The sequence below is a fragment of the Hoplias malabaricus genome, chromosome 9, assembly GCF_029633855.1.
Source record: "Hoplias malabaricus isolate fHopMal1 chromosome 9, fHopMal1.hap1, whole genome shotgun sequence".
Classification (NCBI taxonomy): Eukaryota; Metazoa; Chordata; class Actinopteri; order Characiformes; family Erythrinidae; genus Hoplias; species Hoplias malabaricus.
In genome coordinates this window covers 30,453,606-30,479,417 of record NC_089808.1, presented here as the reverse complement: position 1 = coordinate 30,479,417, position 25,812 = coordinate 30,453,606, and the positions used below count along the sequence as shown (strand labels likewise).

At 38.6% G+C, this 25,812-nt stretch overlaps 1 protein-coding gene across 1 annotated transcript in view; it reads right to left on the bottom strand.

Moving 5' to 3' along the window:
- arrb2b (arrestin, beta 2b) overlaps positions 1–20,723 on the bottom strand; it is a 47,016-nt gene extending 26,293 nt beyond the window's left edge. Inside the window, exon 1 of the mRNA XM_066680774.1 lies at positions 20,537–20,723. Coding sequence (XP_066536871.1) covers positions 20,537–20,559 — 23 coding nt within the window. The 5' untranslated portion in view covers positions 20,560–20,723. The remainder of the gene's footprint in view (positions 1–20,536) is intronic.
- Positions 20,724–25,812: the final 5,089 nt, after the last annotated feature.

The window sequence follows — 25,812 nt, the reverse complement described above, 5'->3', positions numbered from 1 at the left end:
CTTTGTCAAAGGCCATTTTTACTGGTGAAGATTATTAAGGAGACTACTGCTTTCACCTGGATATTTCGCACTGCCCTCTGCAATCTTGCATACATAATGCTGTGTAGGTGGTATTGTCTCTTGAGGAGGCAAAACAAAAATAGGCAATTGTTCTCCACAGTGCAAGACTATCATGCACATGTGGCTGGAACAGCTATGAAAACAAAGAGCAGAGAACAACACACACAGAGTCTGTGATATTTTCTGCTCAGAACACCTTTACTCCATTATATATTTACATTTAAACGTATTTATTCATTCATTCATTATCTGTAACCACTTATCCAGTTCAGGGTCGCGGTGGGTCTAGAGCCTACCTGCAATCACTGGGCGCGATGCAGGAACACACCCTGAAGGGCGACCTTTAAATGTACTGTCGGATATATCACATTTAATAAACTATAACATTTCATTAAAAATAGTTTGAGGAAATGTAGCACTCAATAAGGCCTCTAACTGAAAATCTAGTTCTGAATAAGGGTATGCAACAATTTTAATACATTATCAAATCATCAAGAAATATGTGTTTATAAATGTGTAAATAAATTTAAAACTTTATTAACAATACAAGGCAGCTAAGTCCAGATTTATTCACATGTGCCAACATAACAGTAATAACATTTATTCATCATCTGTATCTGCTACATCCTGAGCTTACCCAGAATCAATGGGCGTAATGAAGAAACAAACCACAGACAGAGCACCAGTCCATCAAAAGATAATTATAGATTCACCCAGTTACTCTCAACCATTTGTACAATTTTGCATAGCCAGATAACCTGCCAACATGTGATTTTGAATTATGAGAGGAAACCGGAATCCCAGAAGGAGATCCATGCAAACATACGTAGGTTAATACAACACACATGAATTTAAATGTGCGTTTTTTCTGGAAAAGTGTCTTCTGCATTTAACCTATCCATGGCAGTGCACACCCCCACCTACGAGTGCACTGAACAGACACTGAGAGAGGCAAGGGGGACCAGCTGGGGGTTGGGCGTCTTGCTCAAGGGCACCTCAGCAATGGATTGAGGGGGGGAGTACAGTGATGTTCCTTCACTCCCACCACCCCATCTTTCCAATTTGACTTTGGATAAATGACTTTAGGCAGTGTTTAACTAACAACACTGTTAGTTCCTTTTTCCAGGTACATGTGGTTAACTGGGCATCAGTAGAATTTATCAGAATTGACCTTCAATGTAATAACATACACTGTAAAACCAAAACTGGGTGCCTACAAACTTTTAGACTAACGGCATGTCAAATTATAAAATGCCTAAAACAAAAATACTTTAAATGTTAAGGAGACATTAATGCTAGTGTCTCTAATTGTCTTTTCCCTCCTGACATTATAATTACAACTATGACTAATGACTAGCTAGTATTGCAGACATTGTAAAAACATGATTTGTTTAATTGCAGGGCATACCCCCAAGCCACAAGTTCTTCAATTTAAGGTTTCTGAGAAGCTAAGATGCCACATTTGTGTAGATATATATGATGTATTGCAAACGCTCTTCCAAAATATCTTGAATGTGGCAAAACACCTCCCATAAGTTTTACTTTAAAAGATTATAATCATGCGTTTAAAGGCCTATTCACACAGATAGATTTTTTTTAATATGTTTTGAAAATAAACACACATATATTAATGGTGTCTTTCATACTAAGTCCTATAGTCTAGAGTGTGTTGTGTGTGTTTTTTTTATTTTTAAACATTGTACAGATGTATTAAAATCAGGCTAATCTTGTTTTAATGATGTATGACCATATCTAAATGATATCAGTACTGGCAGAATTATTAATATTATTATTTATTTTTCAATCAGCATTGGACTGATGCTTTGATGCTGGAAGAATGGACAATTCACTTGTTCTAAAAAATAAAGTTTGGACTCTGATAAGCTAAAATTTAATTCAAATAAATGAATATATATATATATATATATATATATATATATATATATATGTGTGTGTGTGTGTGTGTGTGTGTGTGTGTGTAAATATACAGAGAGAGAGAGCATGTGGGTGAGAAAGGAACACTGGCTTGATCTTCACAATATGGTGACACGTCACTTTGTTCAACGGTGTATGATACAGTGCTAGAAATAACACTGTCCTGTGTCTCAGACACTGACCTATACTGACACCAAAAGTGACAGATAACAGCGCTGCATTCTTTAAAAACAGCTTTACCCATGTTTGCACTGCACGCCAGGCTAACAGAACAGCACAGATTAAATGATTTGGCCTAGACTCAAATCTTTAATTTGCTTTGATAAATTACTTTGCATTTCTCTTGATGTGGTTCAAATGTGCATGCTGAAACAGAAGGTATGATACATGAGCCAAAAAAGAAGAGCACAAGGAACAGAAAAAAAAAATTCACTTGAGCAAAACCTGCAGCTGACAGCAGCCAATGATGGAACATTTTGTGGCCAATTATAACCCAGGCTTCTAGATCAGTAATGGTTACGGTAACCAAGTGAAGATTAATATTAGTGTGAATGCAAAAGGTGCAAAAGATTTTGAAACTGCAAAAGGCCATGAACCTTTCCAGTTCTTTAGAGATAAAAAAATAAACCTTGTAATGCTACAGCATTCACTTTGGTGTAGTGTGTGCGTATGTGTGCATGCACAAGGCCTCACTGTCAACCCACTTCTGTGTTTGACAGTCAATCAAGTTGATGTGCAATTATTTATTTAAAACTTAGGTAAGATGCCGAGCAGTGCATTTAAATTGCTGTAGTCTGGAGTTCATCGGGTAACTAAATGGACTTGCACGTGGCTGTATGCGAAAACTCAGGCAAAGTCTCTGTTCACATCCCTGGTCTTAGTTTTAATTAGAAAAATCAACAAAACATAAAGCCATGCAGACATTCTAATTCAGATGGACTGGTTATTATTTGCTGAATTTAACATATTGGAAGAAACAAACCCTAGTCTGTGGAAACAATTCTTTTTAGTGCAGTTAAATTTCCAGAATATCTGGAGAAAAAAATGTATTTCCTGTAGAGGACTTGTTAACTTTTTTTCAGCTAAATAAGGACTGTGGAAACATGACATGTCAAAACCTTTGCACAAGGCTGTATAATTATAACACCACTGCTTTGTGTAATACCTGTTACCCCATTATTACTGTTCCCCTGTATTTTTCTTTTGATCTGGTAAAAGCAGCCCAGTTTTTTCCTTTCCAACTTTAACTGTGAGGGTATAATGACTTCAACAATCAGGAACAGTGTACTGAAACCTACAATTTTATTGGTAATACACCCATTGGTCTATTGTGGGAGTATTATTCAGAATATTTATATCACTTAAATCTTTTGTAGAAACCTACTGCCAATTGTTAAAGTTCATCATCTGGTCATATCTTATCAGAGTAAAGCAGGAGGAGTGGGCAGGCTAATGTTATGCATGCACACACATTCAAATAACTGCACTTTTTTCTGATGCTGCATACAAGCCAAGGGGGTAAGGGGGTGGGGGACTATAGATTTTGTGTTCTTAGGGATATGGCATGGCCATCACTTAGCAAAGCTCTGCTTAAATATGTGAATATGTGAAGTAAAATGTGAATACAATTTGAAGGAAATGTGGACTGATCCACATGATAAGACTGATGTGGTAATTATCTGATAACATTGATATGATTCAGATATCATAGTAGGGTCCTAACCTGCAGCTCTATTAGATCCTGACTGGATTTTGTACTATACTGTGAACATTTCCTAATAAAAAACCTAGAAACAGATATGATTCAAGACAGCTGTAAACCCTGTAAAAAGGCATGAAAGGTGACAACAGCACCACTCTCTCAGAGAGGAGATTTCCTGAGCTTCTGCCGAATAATCACAAATATTCGCACCCCTGGCTTCCTCTTTTGCTCACCCAAGGAAACCCAGCCCTATCTCCACATTTCTCTCTCTCACTTTATCTCTCACACACAAAATGGACAATGATTGTGTGAAACCCATCAAACAACATAAAGATATACATCAATAAAACAGTACTGGTAACTTGTAATATTATAAAAAAAAATCACACCGTCAACAGGAAGGAAGTTAAGGGGGCGGGGGCTCAAGGAGGTTCAAAATTTAATATGAAGTCTAATCCTCAAATAGATGAAAAATAAATAACCCACACCAATGCACTAAGGGGTTTAAATAACAGTGTACGTCAACAAAATAATGAAAGCTTATGTAATTTAAGATAAAGAATGTGGAAGAGAAATGACAACTGTTTGTGTGACCATGACACAAAGCATGTAAGAACAAAACTGCAGAGGATTGCAACACGGAAGGAAAACAAATATAGGAAAAGACATGGCAAAGCGTAAGGTCAAAGAAAAGAAAGATGGGCTTGACAAGAATAGAGTATGAGAAAAGCTAGAATGAGAGAAAGAGAGAGGGAGGAAGTAAGAGAGGAATAGTGTTGGAGAGCTTGCCTAATCACACGCTGGTCACACTTCCTCTTTTGTGCCCACTCATTTCCTGTTCTTATTGTATAGGTGTGAAGATCCAACAGGCTAAGAGAAGAGTATATGCGGCAACCACATTCACCCACACACATACACGCAAAATGACCATTTAAGCCTATTCAGAGAGAACTCACACTACAGCACACAAAATACTTCACTCACACATTAAGAGCATGTGAGGACATGTCTGAATGTTGTGATTTAGCCGTTATGTATTTAGTATATAAGTGAAAATAAATGTAAATAAACAAAAAGTGCTGAAAGTTAAAGCTGGTTATGACAGTTTGTTACTAAAACAACACATTACATCTATCTTGCTGTGTATGGGGCTGCATGCCCATGCTAACACTTCATTTCTCTACACAGAATGGTCACTGGTTTACCGGTTTCCTCTGACCACGTACCAACCACTGCCTACCAGGAACACTTCACAAGACCAGTATTTTTAGAGATACAATTTTGCCATTGTCAAATTCACTGATGTTTAAACACATCAACTTCAAAAACCCACTGATCACTTGCTGCCTATTTTATCGCACAACTGTCACTGTAACAAGACCTGTCAGTAATATATTTATGCCTTAAAAAAGAATTGGGGTGATCCGTGCATGTATGGATGAATATATCATTTACTTTATAAAGGCTTCAAACATCCCTCAGCATATCAGATTTAATATGTGAAATTTTCTGCTTATTTACTGATTATCTGATGTGTCTTAAAGGGTTATAGTATAATGATGGTCTGTTATATGTCACTTATTCTGAAACATTCATTCATTATCTGTAAGCACTTATCCAGTTCAGGGTCACGGTGGGTCCACGGGGACCTAGAATCATTGGACACAAGGCGGGAAGAGGAGGGGGCACCAGTCCTTCACAGGGCAACACGGACACACACACTTGTTTTTGGACTGTGGGAGGAAACCAGAGCACCCGGAGGAAACCCAGGCGGACACAGGGAGAACACAAACTCCTCACAGACAGTCACCCGGAGCGGGAATCGAACCCACAACAACCAGGCCCCTGGAGCTGTGTGACTGCGACACTACCTGCTGCACCACCGTGCTGCCCTATTCTGAAACATACTAATAATAATTAGTCTAATTAACTCAGATAAATCTGACTTTAAACGATGCACTGAATTATATCCTATATATCTGAATAATTCTAAAGTCTGAGAGACTACTGGAAGGTGTCACAGACATGGAAGAATTTCAGTGTTAGAAATTAAATTAATCACAATCTTACTTTTCACAATCAATACATTTAATAAGAGACAAACATCTCCTTTATTTTGACAGCAAGATAGCACCAGTGCTGCTTCATGCAATAAACACACAAAAATAGTTCACACGTTCCTTCGTTCTACAAATGTAACACGCATAATGGCACGAAAGATTATGTCAAATAAAGAAAAAAACCTATAGAATCCCTTTCTATCCCTTTCCATCTACAAAGGATGCAAAGAAAAACTCTCTTCGCAACGGGACAATGGTTCAGCAATGTGGCTTCATCTCATCTTGATAGAATCTGCCAGTCTTTCATAAATGAATACTGATAACAAAAAAAGGGCAACACTGATGGTAAGATGTCTTAAATAAGCTGTCTCAGAAAGGTGACTTCTATCCTAAAGAGACATCAGATTCACTGTTAAAGGGGGACCTATTATGAAAAACATCTATTTAACATCTGCCTAAGCCAGACAATAATGAATACATTGAGGCATTCTGATTTTGCTCTGCTTCTAGGATCAGGTGCAGAGACTTTATAATTGTACCACCTCCTCAGCTAAATATCTCCAAACACAGCACTTGACTTTGACTATGAGAGAACGAAAGGACAAGGTTAAACGGATCAAACAAACACAATGAGCATGCAGAAATGAGAGCACTGTGCAAAAACGTGCAAAACGAGAACAGAGAATAAAAGGAACCAAAATAAACTGGCTAAAAATGAGAGTTTCTGCTTGCTCGCTTCTCACTGCCGAGGGTACGAGTTAAGGTTAACAGTGGCCCTTCGTCGTTTAAAGGAACAGGCGCTCAAATCTATCGTTCTGAACGGGGCTCTTTAAACAAGGTGAGAAAGGAGCTGTGGTGCTAATGGAAATGTCTTGTGGAAAAGGAGTATAATAGGTCACCTGTAAAATATTCTTATTTTAAATATGCGTACAACAATGCTCACAGTACAGTGGCTGTGCTGGAACTTCAATTATACAAGAGAAACTGTAAAAACGTAAAACTGAAACAATGCTATTGCTTGTGTTATTACAAACAATATCATAGTTGTGACATACTGCATTTTAAACTGTGAGAAAATAAACAACATCTTTCTTGTATTCAGTTGGATAATTATAAAGCAATGGAACGACCTGATAAAGGTAAATCTGGCAAATAATAAAGAAAGCTCAGCTTAAATATTGTGGAAGTTTTTGAACACAAAAAACACTATTTTTGTATTGGAAAATTACATAAACCAATGATTACTGATTTCTGAAAATGTCAGAACTTCTGTATATAAGCAACAACAACATCAAAACCACAGATGTGATTCAGTCACAGTTAATAATCCTCATAATCTTGGTGTTGTACACAAAGCCCACTCCATCTCATCTTTCTACTGATTAACACTTCAGCATTCTAGAATCATAAATGGAACATCCTCTTACAATTCCTTAAAACAAGCTGTCACTGGCACTGTGTCACGTCACATTTAATGTCACTCAAGTGCAGTAAACCGCAGTTACACTGAACAATGGTTTTCTTATTCTACACTCCTTTTCCAGCTAAGCAAAGAATCATTGTAAAAAAAAGGAAAATTCGAGTGAGATTATGTAAAAATGACGTAAACTGTATTTAGCTTGTGCAAAGATGGCAAAAGAGCAGTGGGACATACATATTTGTGATTCTAAAAAGCAGCCTACAGTAAAGTGTCATGAAAATGGCACAATGAAGTTTGTGTTGTAGATGTGCACTACTGTCAACATACGAGGAAAGCTTTCCTGCAGTTGCTTTAACCTTCGTTTGTAGCACCAGCCCAAGGTAAGAAGTGTGCATGTTGTGTAGGTTGTGGAGGCTGAATGTCATGTTTGGTGGCTGAGCTGCAGCAGATTGTGATAAAAGAGGTGATGATGGACTCCATAATGGCCGTGTACAACTGAACCAACAACTCCTGAAGTTATTTGAACGTCCTTGGCTGGTGGAGGACATTTGTACTCTGTCTGGATTTCTTTATGATGGTGTTGATGCTGGAGACCCCGTTTAGGTCCCTGGTGATTGTGGTTCCCACAAACTTTAAGGACTCTAGAGCCGGTACGGTCGGGTCCATTTCTGCCAAAAACACACCATCAAACAATGCCCCAACTACAGCGCATAATCAGATCTGTACAAAAGACCACTGGTATCAATCTGCCCAACAGGTATGACACACACACACCTCTGCAATTAGAATGCATGCAGAGAAAATCAACTTTCATCCTGGTTATTTTAAGTTAGAACACCATGTGTTCTCACCTGAAGTGTTAATAAATCAACAAGAGCCAATAGATGCAGACATGCATATGCGTGCACACATGCTCACTTGTCACCTCCAGGACTTGCGTCACTAGATTAATAGTACACAGGATTAATCACAAGAGTGCATTAATTACACTGGGACTGTGGGGGGACACAGTTAAGCCTCGCACTTTGAAAACTCATTTCATTTTCATCAAACTACACAGGTACAGACACTGTAATCCCACAAACACCTTTGGGCCTCACAACTGCCTGAGAAGAAAGAGGCTGTAATATCACACATAAACAGGCCTGGGCCTAATGGTTAGAGGACCGGGTTTGGTACCGGAAAACCCATGGTTGAAGTGCCTTTGAGGAAGGCACTGAACCACAAAATGCTCCCCTGGCGCCGGGGATGGCTGCCCACCACTCTGGGTGTGTGTTCACCGCCCCTAGTGCACTAGTGTGTGTGTGTGTGTGTGTGTTCACTGCCACAGATGGGTTAATTGCGGAAGACACATTTAATTGTACAATGACAAATAACTGCACATTATTATTATTATTATTATTATTATTATAATTACTACTATTAAGAGAATGCATTGTAAACAAGTAAAGAAAATAATCAACACCTGAGCACTTAAATTCAGAATATAAATATTGCCATTGCACAAGCAAAAATTCTACTTCTAGTTTAATGTTTAATTAAACGTCTAGTTTTAATTTTTTCTGTAAATTTACCATTTCAACAGGAATAACGTACTCATACCTAAAGATGGACAGAAATATGAGAGCACTTGCAGTGTGACCGTGGAAAGAGGGAGGTCACGTATTTGTTGCCTTTCTGAATATGCAGCCTGCGTCAGCAGAGCTGTGCGTGTTCCTGTTGCTTGATGAGTGAGTGTGTGTGTGTGTATTGGTGTCTGTGTGACAGGATGAAATAAGGGAAGGGGCTCTATCTGCTATTTTTCCATAATATTGGATGGAAAGAGCAAACACATTTAGATTGTATATGCACAGATTCACACCCAGACTCTCACCAAGTCACAGTTATAAAGATATGGCCAGTAATTCAGCAGAGACACGGGTGACAGAAGAGTATTTTGAATACAAAAGTATATTATAACCATCAACTTTCCCCTCCAAAACACACATATTGGACAGCTTCATCAACGAACTGCATTGTTCAATATTCCACATTAGGACTAGAAAGAGTTCCTAAATCTGACTGGTATACAACAACTGCAAGTTGTTGTGAAAATCTTCATTACTAATCATTTTAATTAAATACTTTTTCCCACCGATAAATCACCCTCTTCACTCCTCGATTTATACTAACCCAAGTACACTCTGTCCCATTTTACTGTTTACATAACACTGAAACACTTCAATTTAGCATTTAATGTGTTCCAGTAGTTATTATTATACATTATAGAGAATTATGCAATTCCTAGGTCACCCTTAACATATTGTTTTTTTATTAATTTAATGACATAAATACTTAATAACTGAGAAGAGTTTGAATTATTTTATATATCAGAATTAAACCATGGTTACAGATACTAATTAGGCATGGGTGTGATGATTCCATTAATCGATTATTCAAGTAGGTTTGAATGCCATTTAGTAAATTAAGGACAATAGACTACGTTTAGGTAAAAGCAGCTCTGAACTCAATGCTCTATTGAATGCACTTTAAAATGTATGCCTCCAGAGAAGCTCTAGTCTATTGAGTGCTATTGGTTAGCTCTGTTCTGTTGCCCAGACTGGCTATATGTAAGTGAACTGTGGCAGAAAGAAGCCCAACAGAACGAGTAGAAACACAAGAATCCATATCCTGCCATAATGGGAGGGATTAACTGATTAATGCTGTGGAAAATTGATTACCAGATTGGAATGAAATGGCCATCCCTGTTTTCTATGTTATTAAATACAGCAAAACTGGAATGGAGGGCGGCACGGTGGCACAGCAGGTAGTGTCGCAGTCACACAGCTCCAGGGGCCTGGAGGTTGTGGGTTCGATTCCCGTTTTGGGTGACTGTCTGTGAGTTGGTGTGTTCTCCCCGTGTTCGCGTGGGTTTCCTCCGGGTGCTCCGGTTTCCTCCCACAGTCCAAAAACACACGATTGAGGGTATATTGGCGACTCAAAAGTGTCCGAGTGTGTGTGTTGCCCTGTGAAGGACTGGCGCCCCCTCCAGGGTGTATTCCTGCCTTGCGCCCAATGATTCCAGGTAGGCTCTGACCCTGAATTGGATAAGCGGTTACAGATAATGAATGAATGAAAAACTGAAATGGAGTTTGAAAAATGAAACATGAAATTAATCAGGGTCCACTTTCTTTGGTTGACATGCTTTGCTCTGGCAATCTACAAGAGAACAAATCTGAGATTGTGTGCTTTTATTTCCGTAAAGTACTTTGAATTGCTCTTGTATGAAAGGTGCTCTATAAATAAACTTGTCTTGCCGTGCCTAAAAACATAACACATTTTTAGGAAATATAGTGTATAAGAAACTGATTGCTGATAATTCAGAATTCATTCTACTAATATCTTGATCCCTAAAGCTTGACTAAATAAATGGACCTCTTCATGCATGGGTTGGATTAAAGTAAATAGCCTGTGGATAATGTGATAATATTGACTGTATATAATCCTTTTTCTGGATTAGTTATTTTGAATAATTTAACAAAACTTGAATTAGATGGTTTTGACTGATGATGTAAATCAAACAACAGGAAAACTACCAAAAAAAAGAAGCTATCTATATATCTACATATCTATTTACTATATATCTATCAATCAATAACCTGATTCAGTCAGATAACGTTATAGTTTTTCATCTGGACACATTATGATATAATGCAAGCAAATTGAATTCCAAAAGCTGTATTTATAATCGTATTTGACTATGACGGACCACTAAGAGGAAATACACAGAGAGCATGCAAATACATGCATTGCAAAAGGGAACAGTCAGTGGCAGAGTGCAAGCAAGTGAGGCCATGAGAAGAAAATTGTAATTTAGCAAGGACAAATATTTTGGAGGGCAAGAGAGAAAAACTGAAGATGTTGAAGGATGGAGACAGTAAACAGAGAATGAGAGAGAAAGAGAGACAAAGACAGACAAACAGAGAGAGAGAGAGAGAGAGAGCCAAAGGAAATGCTGAGGATCTCTGGTTATGATCACTTGTCCACCTCATGCACATACACAAACCTATGTGAAGTCTGACAAGAGAACAGTTATATGTTGTTAAACAAATCTTCAGTATGTAGTTGTCGGTCATGATTAGCTATTTCATTCTACCTTTACACACTGGTGAACTCATTCTGTTCCAAACTGATCCAAACTCCTGTCATTACTTGCTAAAAGTTTTCAAACAATGTTTGTAAGTGGCCTTTCACATGGTTAGAGACAAGAAATAGAAAACCTTGGAAGTATACAATGAAGTCTTGTTAAGCCTGTCTATCCATTACCATTAAACTGTCAGAAACATGACTTTCTCCACCAACAGAAGCTACACACTGAACCTATGTGCCATCCATAATACAAGTTTAACTTGTTGCAGATTAGAAATCTTTTCTCCTTAGCAAAACATCTTCCACGTCAGTGATGTGTCATGCTGATAAATGTCTTTTTCCAGGGCTGCTTCCCATTGTGGGCAAATATTTCTACTAGAATAATTCTTCTGTCCTTCTGCTTTCCATAATGAGAATTAACCTTCAGACATCAGACACCATTCCTCTCTTTCAGCTCACTACACGACCAAAAAGAGCTCGACACCAAAAAAGTGTATATGAAGTAATGTGGACTTTAGCCACAGAGCCACAAGATCTGAGTGCAATATGTAGGTAACGTAGTGGAATATGGTTCATTAAATGAAGTGTGCTAATCCAGGCAGAGAGGCATGTCCAAATAGGTCCTAAAGCGCCTCAGGTGAATTTAGAGACTGGGTCATTTTGTGATAACTGGATCATTATGCTGATGAAAGTAGGGTGCAGGTTCATAGAGAGCATGCGTGTGACAGCACACCCTGTTCTACTCTTATACACACACACACACACGCATTTTCATAGGCATCAAGGAGATTAAATTTGTAAGCCAGGGTCTGGCTGTCAACAAGAGTGCATAATGTCATTGTCATGTCAAAATCGTACTCATAACGTTTTGTTCTAATGTCTTTGTGATAAAGCTCACCCCTTCTCCATCGCAACGTGTAATGGTGGGAGGTGTTCTCTATGGGTAGAGGCCTGAGATGATGTAAGGTCGACTCGAAATAACACTGAGGGGTTCGATTTTTGGTTCCCTTCCACCTTTACTTACACACCAGACTTTACATTATTATTTACAATATATACACGCTCGCTCCATGAGAACAAACAATTAACAAAACAAAACTCTCTATTAGCAGAGACAAAAAAGATAATGACAACAAAGTCAATTGAGTCTTATTATATACACATAGGTTATGTTCTCTCGCTACGATCTAGCAGAGTCTTCCCCTCTTTTACCCTTGTGTGGTATATATATAGGTAGCCCCGCCCCCTATAATATACCATTCCCTAAAGAGGTTAAAGTTATTGTATCTTGGATACACAAGTTTCATAAAGATTAAAAATAACAATGAACTAACAACTTTACCAAGATTCAATTACGGCCATGGCATGTTTTACATTTATTCATAATATCAATATTTATTAGTTAATATATTATCCCTCTTCTAGATGCTAATTCTCCCTTCCCTCTATGGAGAATGGATTCAACCAGGTAAGTAAAACTCAGCATCAAGAGATAGTACTCTTTTCCCTCTCACATGACCCGTCTGCAGGTGAGTAAGTACAGGTAAGTATACTTATAATGGTTTCTCTTGGTGATGTGTCACAGGTACTGTACATCATCACAGTCTTCATCACTGTAAAACTCTAACTGAGTGGACTCATATAAATTTATATTGACATGCAAGAATATTTTTTTTTCTTGACAAGTTTTTTATCATTTTTGAGAAACAAAATCTGATATGACAAAATAGAAAACTGCTGTATGAAGGAATGTGGCCATATAAGTACATAAGCCATTATTACTATCTCAGAGAAATAAGAGGCGAAAACACACAGAAGGAAGTTACTTAACAACCAATGCACTGTGTAAAGAAAAAAAAAAACATTGCTCAATAAGTGCAAGCCACCATAAGCAACGCTTCCTGTAGTTACAGATTAATCTATTTGTGGAAGCCTCTTGACTCTACTTTTTGTACATTAGTAATAATTCCATGCTTTTCATGTATTTCTTAACTACCCTTCACCTACAAATCCATGTAACTAGTGAAAACTGGCCTACTCTTAACACTGTAGCATAATCTTAAGGGCATTATCCTGCACCCATTTTAAATATAAGGCTGTAAAGAACATTTTGAAGATTCTGACACTTCACCTGACTCCATCTAAATGTTCTAAGTTTGCAAATATCTCTTTATAAACAGTATGAGATCCCAACATCTAATTTTAATGGAGTCTGGGTATTAACCTCACCTGATGTCCAATCCTTCAGATATGAATGTAACTGCATGGCCCAGCTGCATTAACACTTCATTTACAGTATAAATGTTCCAGTATTAAAACTAATATTTTAATAAACGCTGGCCAGTAAGTCAGTTTGTCCTGAAATTCCACCAACAGATGCATATTGTACTTAATAATATCATCCACTTTCTACTTCTGCACTGAGCATCTTGAATAAATAAATGAAAGTAAAAGTAAAAGGTTGGTATAAAGTAAAAAAAAATAAAATAAAAAATCATCATAATGTGTCTCGTGATTTAGGTTTATGGAATATCTTGGAAATAAATGGCACAGGGTGTCTTTACTTGTTTTTACGCATTTCTACAGTTACACTATTTATCAGTTCATTTTTCAGTGCTCTAAGGTTGGGCGGTATAACGGTAATAACATTATACACCGTGCACAGTGTAAAAGCCTGTGTATCTGTGATGGTGTGTGGGTGCATTTGTGCACATGACATTGGTGACATGTTTGAAGGCACTATCAATGCAGACAGAAATACACAAGTTATGGAGCAAGGTGCTGTCATCCAGACCTTGTCTTTTTCAGGAAAGTCCTTGCTTATTTTAGCAAGACAATGCCAATCCATATTCTGTATGGATTACAACAACACTGTCAAAGAGAGTTGCTAAACAAGTTCAGACCCATTTTAAAACATCTGCCATAATATGAAATGAAAAATACTATAACAGAGTCACAAACCGTTGAGCAGCTGGAACCCAATAATCAAGCAAGTATAGGACATTATTTCACTTTCAAAATTACAGTAACTGGTCTCCTTAATTTCCAGACATTGTTAAGAAAATGGTGACAAAGTGTTAAATACATTGCACAACATCCTTAGTCAGCATTATTCTGCAAATGGGGATGTATATGAATGGATTCTAAATATTATCTTATTTATTAATGTACATGTGGTACCTACAAATACAGTATTGCTATTTTAACAACAGTTCAAGTGCTTACAGTGATATTGAACTGATTTTGATTAAGATTGCATAATAAAATTGTGATAGAAGTTCATAAATTGTGATATATTTATGAATTCTCATAGATCTGCAACCTCCTGTTACAGAGACTTTAGGGGGATAGTCACAGGAAATTCAATACTCTTCCAGAAACCCCTAGGAAGGTGAAAGCATTTTTGCATTTGCTAATAACACAGTGTCATAGAAAAAACCTTGGCACACTTGGACAAGAATGTTAACTGCCAGATCTGTCTTCTTGACCTAACAGATGCCCTTAATTAACTAGAATCACTCCACTTTGTCAGAGGAACTCTGCCACCCTCCCTACCCAATGAGAGCACATATTTCAGCCATGGATTTCAATCACACCACATTACATTCATTACACTTTAGGATTAGCAACAGTCCCCAGTTCTATAGCTGTAGAAACAGTGCCTAAAGCGAGAATGGGGATTTTATTCACGCTGCAAGAAATACATTTTTGTAAAGATATCACTGTCCAAGTTCTCAGCTCCACTGACCATATAAGAGCATTTTATAGTTCTACAATTACAGACTGTAGGAAAACTGTTGCCCTGCATACTTTTTTTTGCTGGTGGATAATTCTCAGCACTGCAGAGACACTGATGTGATAGGGTCATTGCCATTGAAGAGCAGGGTAAAAGAATGCAAACAAAGTATGCAGAGCAGTAGGTGGACGACACTATGTAATTGTAGAACTATGAAGTGCTCCCTTATGGCCTGTGGAGCTGAGAGAATGGACAGTGAGTGTAAGAACAAGGAAGTGATCATAACTTTATGGATGAGCGGTGTATAGTATGACAGGCTTCAAAATATGAGAGCAAAATTCAAATGAAATCATCACAGTGGATCATTTTTACAATCCGCAGATCTGACGTAACATAGGTTTTACACTGGATGCACATCCTGATGTATCTTTCCCATTCATCTCTGCTATGGACAGGCACTATGAGCACACCAGCATATGCACCTCCAGTTGCCAGGACACTCCCACAGTCACCCTAATGAGAGTCATTTCGCAAAGCAAATTAACTCACTAACTTCTGTTTTTAGGACTGTAAGTGGAAACGGGAGCACCCAGAGGAAACCCACACAGACAGATGAGGATCGAATCCAGGGACAAAAAGCTATGTGGTAGCAACACTACCTGCGGTACCATCCATCAGACAAAATGGAAATTTTAAAGCCACAATGTATAAGTCACATCTTTCGATCACCCTCAGCATCAGACCTGTGTGCTGAGCCAAGGCATATGACAACAGAATACATAGTTCATTTACATAACCTCACAAAATTACATTTAATACTGGGTTTTCTGTGTGATGAAATTTATCTGAAATGCAAGTGTCCCTGAAAATGCTACTTGCAAATGAAGTGAAAGACCGTAAAATTATAGACTAGTGTGTGGGCAATGAGACTGCTGCCAAGAAGTGACAAGTCAAATCAAAATTTTGGCCAGATGAGGTGGGTGGTGGGGGTTATCTATAGAACTTTTTTCACACGCCAAAAACAACTCTTCTAAATAATAAAATATAATTATAAGGGCAAAAACGAATCCTTTTAGACTTTCCAAAATACCACTTCAACCCATAAATATACAAAAAAAGCAGAGGGGAGAGAATACTTTGTCACAACACAGCATGTGGTACACTAGTGTTGCCTTTTATTGGTGGAAAGAGAGAGAGGGAGGACTGTTGCTTTGAAAATCAGAAAGTGTTTGTGGTGGACAAGCTAGTTACTATGGTTACGACTACTGAAGCCTCAATCAGAGGTCATGAGGGTCACCTACTTACAGAGAGACACAGAGAGGGTTGATTAAGCCGGAGAGAGAAGAGAGAACAGAAAAAGCAAAAAGCTAAATCAGGGAATCAAAGAAAACACAAGTTCACTCCTGTGACGTTAGCACATGTCCACTCTAAGTAGCAAGTAGCAAAATGCCATGTGAAGAACATATGAATCAATAAATCAACATGGCCTTCAATGATCCACTTAATCTTATATTATTTAAATAAATAAGTAGTTGAGACTGAGATTCCAAAGGAGAAATTAAAAACTTTATTTAGGCTAGTGACTCACCCCAAGTAACTATTAGGCCTAATTCTCTTATAACCCTAGGCTATTATTATGTAATTGCAATGGTAAAATTAAAATGCAGTTTGTTTTCTAGAAATCATTTAGCCTATGTATGGAAATTTCCTTCCTTTTGAGATCATCAGAAAATGCTAACCAATTCTCTGTCCAGTCATCACGCTGAGGTGAACTTAGTATCGTAATGGTCGTAATGGTATGAGTATATTGATTATAGTGTTACTATGTATGTTTAGTGAGCGGTACAGCTCGGTGCAATGGAGAAACACACAATCTATCACAGGGCATCATACATTCATACAGTCATTCACACACTTTTTTATGGACTGTATTGTGACCCAAACAGGGTTCGAACCCACAACCCCATGACCTTGGAGATGTATGTAATCAACATCCTGCCAACTGTGCCACACATTTTACATGTGCAATATATTTGTATTTATATTGTACTGAAGTTAAGCAAAAAAACAGTTTAATTCGTTCAAGCTTAGACTCTTGGCAGCCACTTTGCTATAAAAGTCAATGTAATTTTATAAGTATACACTTAATTACATTGTGAGTTACACATTTAATTACATTTAAAGCATACAGTCTATTTGCTAGTTTTCATGAAATGAGAAATGTGTAAATGTGGCGATTCTTTCCGCAAAACAAAAGACCAAATTTTTATCAAATTCAAAGGCCAACATTTTATCAAATTCAAATAACAGTATCATATACACTTTTCCATTTATAAACTAAAATATGGCATTATGTGGAATTTTTGAATCCATACTTTCAGCAGAATGTGTCTGTATATTTCAATGAGATAATAATGAGAAATTATATAATTTGTTTCATTTATCCAGGAATAAACTTGACTTCTGAGGCTGAATCAAATGTCAGCTCTGCTATCATTCTTCTAGAAACCAACATACACCACAACATAAACACGACCTTCTCTCCACCAGTTACCATCAAGAAAAAACTGAATGTGTCTGGAATTCCAATGAAATGAATCAGAATGGTTGCTTCTGTACACCTCATCATAAATTTCCTTATGTGTTTACATAGAGTAAGCCCATTTTATACAGAGGAGCTTCCATATACAAGAAGGAATGAATATGTGATTGGATGAGGACAAAAAGTGATGCAGAAAGACAGCTGAACTGCAGAATTGAAATGGGGATTTTGCCGTGGTGAAAAGGAGTTAAGTGAGCAGATTAGAATGTTTGAGTAGAGAGCGGACTAAATCTCCTGTAGCCTACAGTGATTCCACACTGGCAAGTGAGCCAGATGCAAAGAACACTACACCCACACTCCAGCGCACCCACATCTTTCTGTCTCTCCCTCTCTCTCTAGTGAAAGATACAGAGAAGAGGCCTAAAAAATACTACGAAGGCAAGCAAACTGAGTGCACTATGGAACTCATCTGAGAGATGCAAGCATTCAAGTGGTTTATACATTTTTTTAAAGATAAAAAAGCCAGGGTGTTAAAAGAAAAAAGCAAGACACATGCAGATTTAATTTCCTCCCCAAAGCTAATTTGAATGCACAGACCAGCCGTCGACACCTCCATAATCTTGCCCATTTCACAGCCTTGCAATGCTCTGAATGTGTGTCAATCAATACGGACCAAGCAAGTTTGTTCTGCACTGGTTGTTTCGTCAGGGCAGGGAACAGCTGCTCTCTCTTTCTATAGACACACGTACGCACACACAGAAACAAATGCAAAAAGGCCAGAGGCTTTTCTAATTAAATTACTATACAACAACAGTGCTGTCATAGCCTACTGAGCAATGTTTATATGTTTTCACAGGCAAGGATCCTCATGATTCACATGTAAAGCAGTAAAATGGAAAACAATCTTTGCTCAAATGAAGCTTGGACATTTAAAAGGAGACCTATTAAACAAAACTGCATGTTTACATGCCATTTCACATAAATGTGACCATCCAAGAAACTATGATACTTGACAGTTGATACTTGATTCGACACAAATTCCGCTTTGTACAAATGGCATGTGATTCTACGGGGTGTTCAGACTTGCTGTTTGGATTCTGCGTCACAGTGTAAGTGACCTCCCACCCTACTTGGAAAACAATACACACACACACACACAATTCTCCAAAGCTAGCTTGATGCTAAAATAATGGCAAGTTCCTATCATAACACTGGCATAAACTAACATGATCATAGCAGGGCTAACATGTAAACAAAAATTACCTTTAATGGCAATTACTATGTTAGTGTTTTCATTTGTGTGTGTGTGTGTGTGTGTGTAATAACATACTTGGGTGGAACATGAGTGTATGATTTTTGTGAATCAGCATGGCCTTTTATCGTAAACAATAAAAAAAGCATGTTTTGTCCCTGCATACCAAAGAACCTTGTGGATAACTCCTCTACCAGGTTACTCCTCCTTGTACCAGACCCCTAACACTGCATTAGCCTCCCATAGTAACATGACTGAAAATATAACACACGTAGTCTGATGTGTACCTGCAAAATGCCAAAAATGTAACCTAAACGTATCATGGTTTGCAGGTGCCATCCACTACTGGCTAAAGCCCGCATGTGTGCGCGTGTGCTGTGGATCAGACGTCAAAACAACGTCACTGTATGCAAACGGAGGTCTTACCTTGCTACCTACTGCAATATTCTCAAAGAATTTACCAACCGTTAACAGGACAACTAATCACTTAGGCGAGAAAGCCCCGGGGAAAGAAGCGAGGTGTAGGGAGAGATAAACTAAGGCTGAGCGCAGAGACACCTCCAGGTTACTCATCAAACCGTACACGTACACGTTCGCCCACGACTACAGGGGACTGCAGCGCTCCGATGGGCTTTAAAGGAGAGGCTTTCTTGGCTGTGGGGGCTCCTACCGAGTAGTGTATTGTACAGGAAACGCTGAGGCCTTTTACTAAAAACTTGAGGAAGTGTTCGGGGGTTGGGGTGGCCGCGCTAACACTGCTGGCTTGCAGCATTAGTGATATGTTTTGTCGTTTTCCCATCTCTAGAAGAGCAGCTCTGTGGAGTGTCGCTGTCTACCGCAGACTCCGTGGCGGCGTTCAATCGATGTAACTGTCTGTGCTAACCTTAGCTGCTTGAATACATATAAGGGCTGTTGGTCGTATCCTAAACAGTCAAGAGGCCAACTGTACAAGACAAGCAGACACGGGAGACGGATGGACGTACTGCTGGCTTCCTATTCGAATTTTCCGCTCCACCTTAAACACTGCAGCAGTAGACTATACGTTAACCGCAGCAAGTTTGGTGGAACGGAGAATACGAATTCATAGCTGGTCAACTTCAGCTTCGTAGTAAATGGCGCGCGCGCACACACACGAGCTGGTGTTGTTGATTGGTGGTTATCTAGCTATTTGTAAAGCTTCACACTCTTTCCGTTGTGTCAATTACAATTTTACACCATATTATTCTGGCAGTGCCACCCTCTGTAGACTACAAATATGTATCTAGTATAGCTGTTGGAAGCAGCCAAAGTGTGCAGCTTGACAGATTAGCGAACATCTATAACAGCAGTTCATCCAAATACACTTCTGTACTACACCACTAAAGGTGGCGGTTCACTACTAAGCGTGAGACTAGGACTTGCACTCGTGATTTTTTAACTGCTTGGCGCGAGCGTTCGTTGGCCAGTAACCCCACCCAAGCAAACGGAGATAAAGATACAGCTACTTCACGTACAGATAGTATGTTGATATGTCGTGACAGAAGTACAGACACCGCACTGATGGTGTGGAGGGCTTTGCTCTGCTCGCCAAAGCCCTCCTCCAGCCATTTTACTCTCTGGTGTTGAAGGTTTACCTGCGTAAGGAGGATAATCTCATTTCACCGCTTCTTGACTTAAAAACGAGACGAACTTTATCGGTAGAAAAAGAAAAACGAGCCTTACCTGGTCCCCGCCTTGTCGCCCATCTCCGGATGCCTTTTTCTTCGAAGCTAGAATGCACAAAAAGCTCTCTAATTCACTAACTTGACTGGCACTTCTTCTGTAGCGTCCTGAAACCCCTCGTCAGTCTTTCGAGGCTTTGGAATCTGGAATGATTTGCGCTCTCACTCTCTCAGGGTAGTTTCCCGCAGCCCTGACACGGAAACCTCTTGTCAGTCTGTCTCTGCTGACAAGCAAGTAAGCCCCGCCCCCTACTACTGACCGACAACGGCTCTTACCAATCAGTGAAAGGGACGCATTCCCACCATTGTGTCGTCAAACCGTTCGCCCACCCCGTACAACGGATAAACCAATTAGAAATCGTTTAAGAAAGAAGGCTCTTAGAAAAATAGTAATTTATGCAGATGTTTGGGCAGCCCTGGTCAAGAGACAGGATTTGTTGATCTTCCCAGTAAGAATAAGTAGATGACACAGTTTTAAAATATGCCATGTAGTGCACAACACTTATTTGCTTTAGAATTATTTTTTTAAGGAAACAATATGTAAAATATAAAATACAAAATGTGATAAATTGTATTTTGGAAAACAAATTGACCCTTGACCAAATCACATTTTTATTCAAATTCTATAACTAAACAGAAGCCCTCCAGTTTAACACATATGAGAAGAACCCATTTATTGAAGGCAAAAAGAAGTAATGCTGAGAACATTTTAAAGTAAAAGATGCAGCAGACTACCAGCAATAACATGGATAGACACAATTAGAGAAATCATGGACAAGCCCCCCTTAGATAATCAATTATGTCTTAACACAATTGTGTCTGTCACTTTTGCAATTTTGGTTAAGAATAATCATTTGTGTTATATTTTGTATTATATTTTGGTCCACAAAATAATTATTTCATGTTTTAAATATATTTATTTTTCACTTTTTAAATATGTTTAACATTCTTAAAACATTTTGAAAATTGGAAACAAAAATTACACAACAGAGAGAGAGAGAGAGAGAGAGAGAGAGAGAGAGAGAGAGAGAGAGAGTATGAGTCTATATAGTTTGTGTAACTGCAAACTACCTGTTTCTGGCTATGACTATTGCACACAGGAACATTGCATTATCTGTCTGTCTATTTATCTACTTGAAAGTCTGTCTAATGTTAGCTAGCAAACTGGATGATAGATGATAAGAAACACATACTCCACACAATATACATCAATGACACACAAACATGCACACACACACACACACACACACACACACAATGTTAGCTAGCTTAGTTAGCTAGTTTAGTTAGCTAGCTAATGTTTGTATATACGTGATAATTTGATATGCCCTCATAGTAGTCATAAATGACACACACACACACAGACATATTTCTGTGGTAAAAAAAAAAATCAGATAATACTTACATATATCAGATCTTTTTGTGTAAAATGATGTTATAGTCTGTGTGTTCCATTCTATGTATATAAAAGAATCAAATGGGTGGCACAGTAGTACAACAGGTAGGGTCATTGTCACACAGCTCCAAGGATCTGGGGTTGGGGGTTCAAGTTCTGTTCCAGGTGACTGTCTGTGAGGAGTTTTGTGTGTTGTCCACGTGGGTTTTATCTGGGTGCTCTGGTTTCCTCTCATGGTCCAAAAACACATAATGGTAGGTGTACTGGCTACTCAAAAGTGTCCATAGGTATGAGTGTGTGAGTGGATGTCACCCTGCGAAGGACTGGGGCCCCTCGATGGTGTGTTCCCACTTTGTGCCCTGTGATTCCAGGTAGGCACTGGACCCACCGCAACCCTGAACTGGACAAGCGCTTACAGAAAATGAATGAGTGAGATGAGAATCAACATTTCCAATTCAATTCTATAGGAAATGACCCACCTATGTAAGCTTGGGGTAGTAATAAAATGTTTTAACATTTAAAATGTACAAAAGATTAGTAAATTATATCAATTACATGTTTTTGATTAATAGCTGGATTATGAAATAATAACAGCTTTTCATTATGAAGATATTGCAAGAAAATGACCTCACTGTGTCGTTTTCGACCCACTTATGCATCTAAGGGTCAATGCATATCCTTACATTCACTTTCATTAAATATCTTTAAGCTCCAGTACCTACTTGTGTTTCACTGAAACATGTAGATCAAATACAGAAGTGCCGCTTGAGTTTTTAAAGTGTTTAAAAACTCTAGCAGCATTGATGTGTCTGATCCACTCATACCAGTGAAACACATGTAGGTCAGTGTACCTGCAGTGCTCAGAATAATGCTGCTGTTGTGGTCCTCTGGAGGTCCCGACCATTGAAGAGCTGGGTGAAGTGAGGGACAGAATGTGTACAGAGAAACGAGTGGACTACAGTGTGTAATAAAAAGTGCTCCTGTATGGTCAGTGGAGCTGATAAAATGGACAAGTTTAGATACATGGTAGATGTTCCTAATCCAGTGCTCAAACATCAAAAACATGAAACACCTCAACATTTTTTAACTTTTTGAAGAGGGCATTTATACAGCTTCGTATTTATGTAAGAAAGTTTACAATCCTTGTTCGTTACTACACCAATCCCATGTTTGATAGAGTTATGCAATAGGCCTGTGAACTTGTCTTGTGACTGTATATAGTCATAGACACTGTCTTCTGCCATCTAGCGACTTGATATAGATATCACATTAATTGCAAGATCTTTAATCCTGCCCATATCATTCAAAGGGAGAGCAGAGCACACGGTGTCTGTTTTTACCACAGAACAATGATTCTCTGAAGTGAATCTGTATCACATTCACAGCCGGAGGAGGACAGAGCACGCCACGCAATTAAAACGTTAAAATGAATGGGTTAATTAGAATAAATATTTACATAAATTGCTGTAATACTGATGTGTCCGCTTCACTACTAAAATGATTTAAAAATAATCCCCAATCCGTAACACTCATTCAGAAAGCAGATAAAATGGCGACCTGGCTAACAAGAGGAATTTAGAGCCGTATTCATTTCTTTGTGCTTTCACTTTAGCTGACTATTTTATGACTTGACTAAGAACCTAAATTTAGATGCTAGTTAACTGTATCACCTTTAAGCTCAGACACAGATGTTAACCATTAGTACATCAATAAAACTTTAAAAATCATCTAACCAATAACGCACAGTAAATATTTCAAACAGTGAGAGCTCCGTTCGCTCAGATCTGCAATCCTCTTATTTACATATTTAAATATAGTGGGCCGTGATTGGTTGAAACTCATCCATGGACCCATGAAATGTGGATGAATCAAAAAGCAGTTTATTCAAGAGTGGTTAGCCTACTAAAACATTTTTGTTTGTGGAGGGATAATTTATCCAGTTTCTCTTATTACTATGCATGTCCTTTCTTTGAATAGAGCTTATTTGAAAAGCCTCACTTTTTTGTGCAGATGATATAAAGCAGCGACAGCATCTTGTGTGCTTCTCCTCGTACTCCTGCTCAGAGTCAGATTTGTGGAACAGGTAGGAAGGAGTGTGTCCACATACATGAATTCACAGGCAGGGCATTAGCTATGGCTGATGGAGTGGTCCAGTTTGCCCAGGTTGACCCATGGCTATGCCCCTGCTGTGAAATTATGTGGAAGGGCTTTCTAACTGCATTTTACTGTTCCAAGGGCTGGGTCGAGGAGGGGAGTAATTGCATATTTCATCCATGCATAGTGAGTGAAGGTGAGGTTTATTTCTAAAACAATTTTAAACAGGTGTTTTGTTAGTAGTTAAATTCAATAGGTTAGTCAGATTATATTGCAATGTCTTAGTTGAATTGAAATATGAGGACATATGTGATGTCATATCCAAACAAGACCAATTATTTGACCAAAATACGTATAAATATTTGACGGCCTGTGTGTTTGCAAGATTTTAAAAAAATGCAGTTAATTTTTGGTGTGTTTAATCCATCATTCCTGTGGCAAGAAACCGAATGTTATAATGTACAAGAAGAAAAGTATTCAGAAATATCAGAAATGCATAAACATAACCTGAAACAGGTTTGTCATGCTATCAGTAATCAAAAGCTCAGTGGATGACTAAGATCACAGAATGCTATTTACACTGCATCACACTGTACAACACGTAAGCCAGAGATTCCAGCTTATAAATGATCCTTTTAGTGAGTGCCTAGATATGGTGTCAAATTAAGATAAATACCATAGGACCTGGCTAAGACTACCATAATAACTACAGAACATGAACATGGGTAGTTTGTGTTTTACACTTCTGTGGTCTAAAAGCTCTCTATAATGAGGCTCCAAAGTACTGTAAAAAGTGATTTAAAAATCCAGTCTGATTTTAGACATCCTTATTTTTTCTTTCCTAAAGTAAAACATACATTAGTTATGATTGTGTTGGTCTTTTTGTCACAAAATGTAGACAGACTCACAGATGCCTTAATTACACAAGGTGAGAGGTGGATAACACGTCTTATGTATCTCAGACCCTGTTTATCCATCCATCCATTATCTGTATCTGCTTATCCAGTTCAGGGTCACGGTGGATCCAGAGCCTACATGGAATCACTGGGTGTAAGGCGGGAATACACTCTGTAGGGGGCGCCAGTCCTTCACAGGGCAACACACACACACACCCACGGATACTTTTGGAGTCGCCAATACACCTACCAACGTGTGTTTTTGGACTGTGGGAGGAAACCGGAGCACCCGGAGGAAACCCACATGGACACGGGGAGAACCAAACTCCTCACAGTCAGTCACCCGGAGCGGGACTCGAACCCATAACCTCCAGGTCCCTGGAGCTGTGTGACGCAACCTGCTGCGCCACCGTGCCGCCCCTCAGACCCTGTTTACAGCCTCGTAACTCACAATCTTGCAATAAGATGAAACTGAGAGGTTAGACTCTACAGATTCTGTCACAAAAGTTATGCTGGCAAGACATTCATTCATTCATTGTCTGTAACCACTTATCCAATTCGGGGTCGCAGTGGGTCCGGAGCCTACGCGGAATCACTGGGTGCAACACAGGAACACACCCTGGAGGGGGAGCCAGTCCCTTACAGCGCGACACACACTCACACAATCACTCACACACTTTTGAGTAGCCAATTACTGGCAAGACATGTGTCTTGCAATAAGAGAGTGAAACCTAAACACGTTTTAATGCATGCAAGAGTTTCTAAGGAAGTACAAAATTAAACTTGTTATTTAGACAAGTATTTCACCTGACCTGAATTTTTAGAACACCACAAAGAATCTTAACACAGAAAGCTGAAGAATGCAATCACTTCAGCAAAGAAGTGATGAAA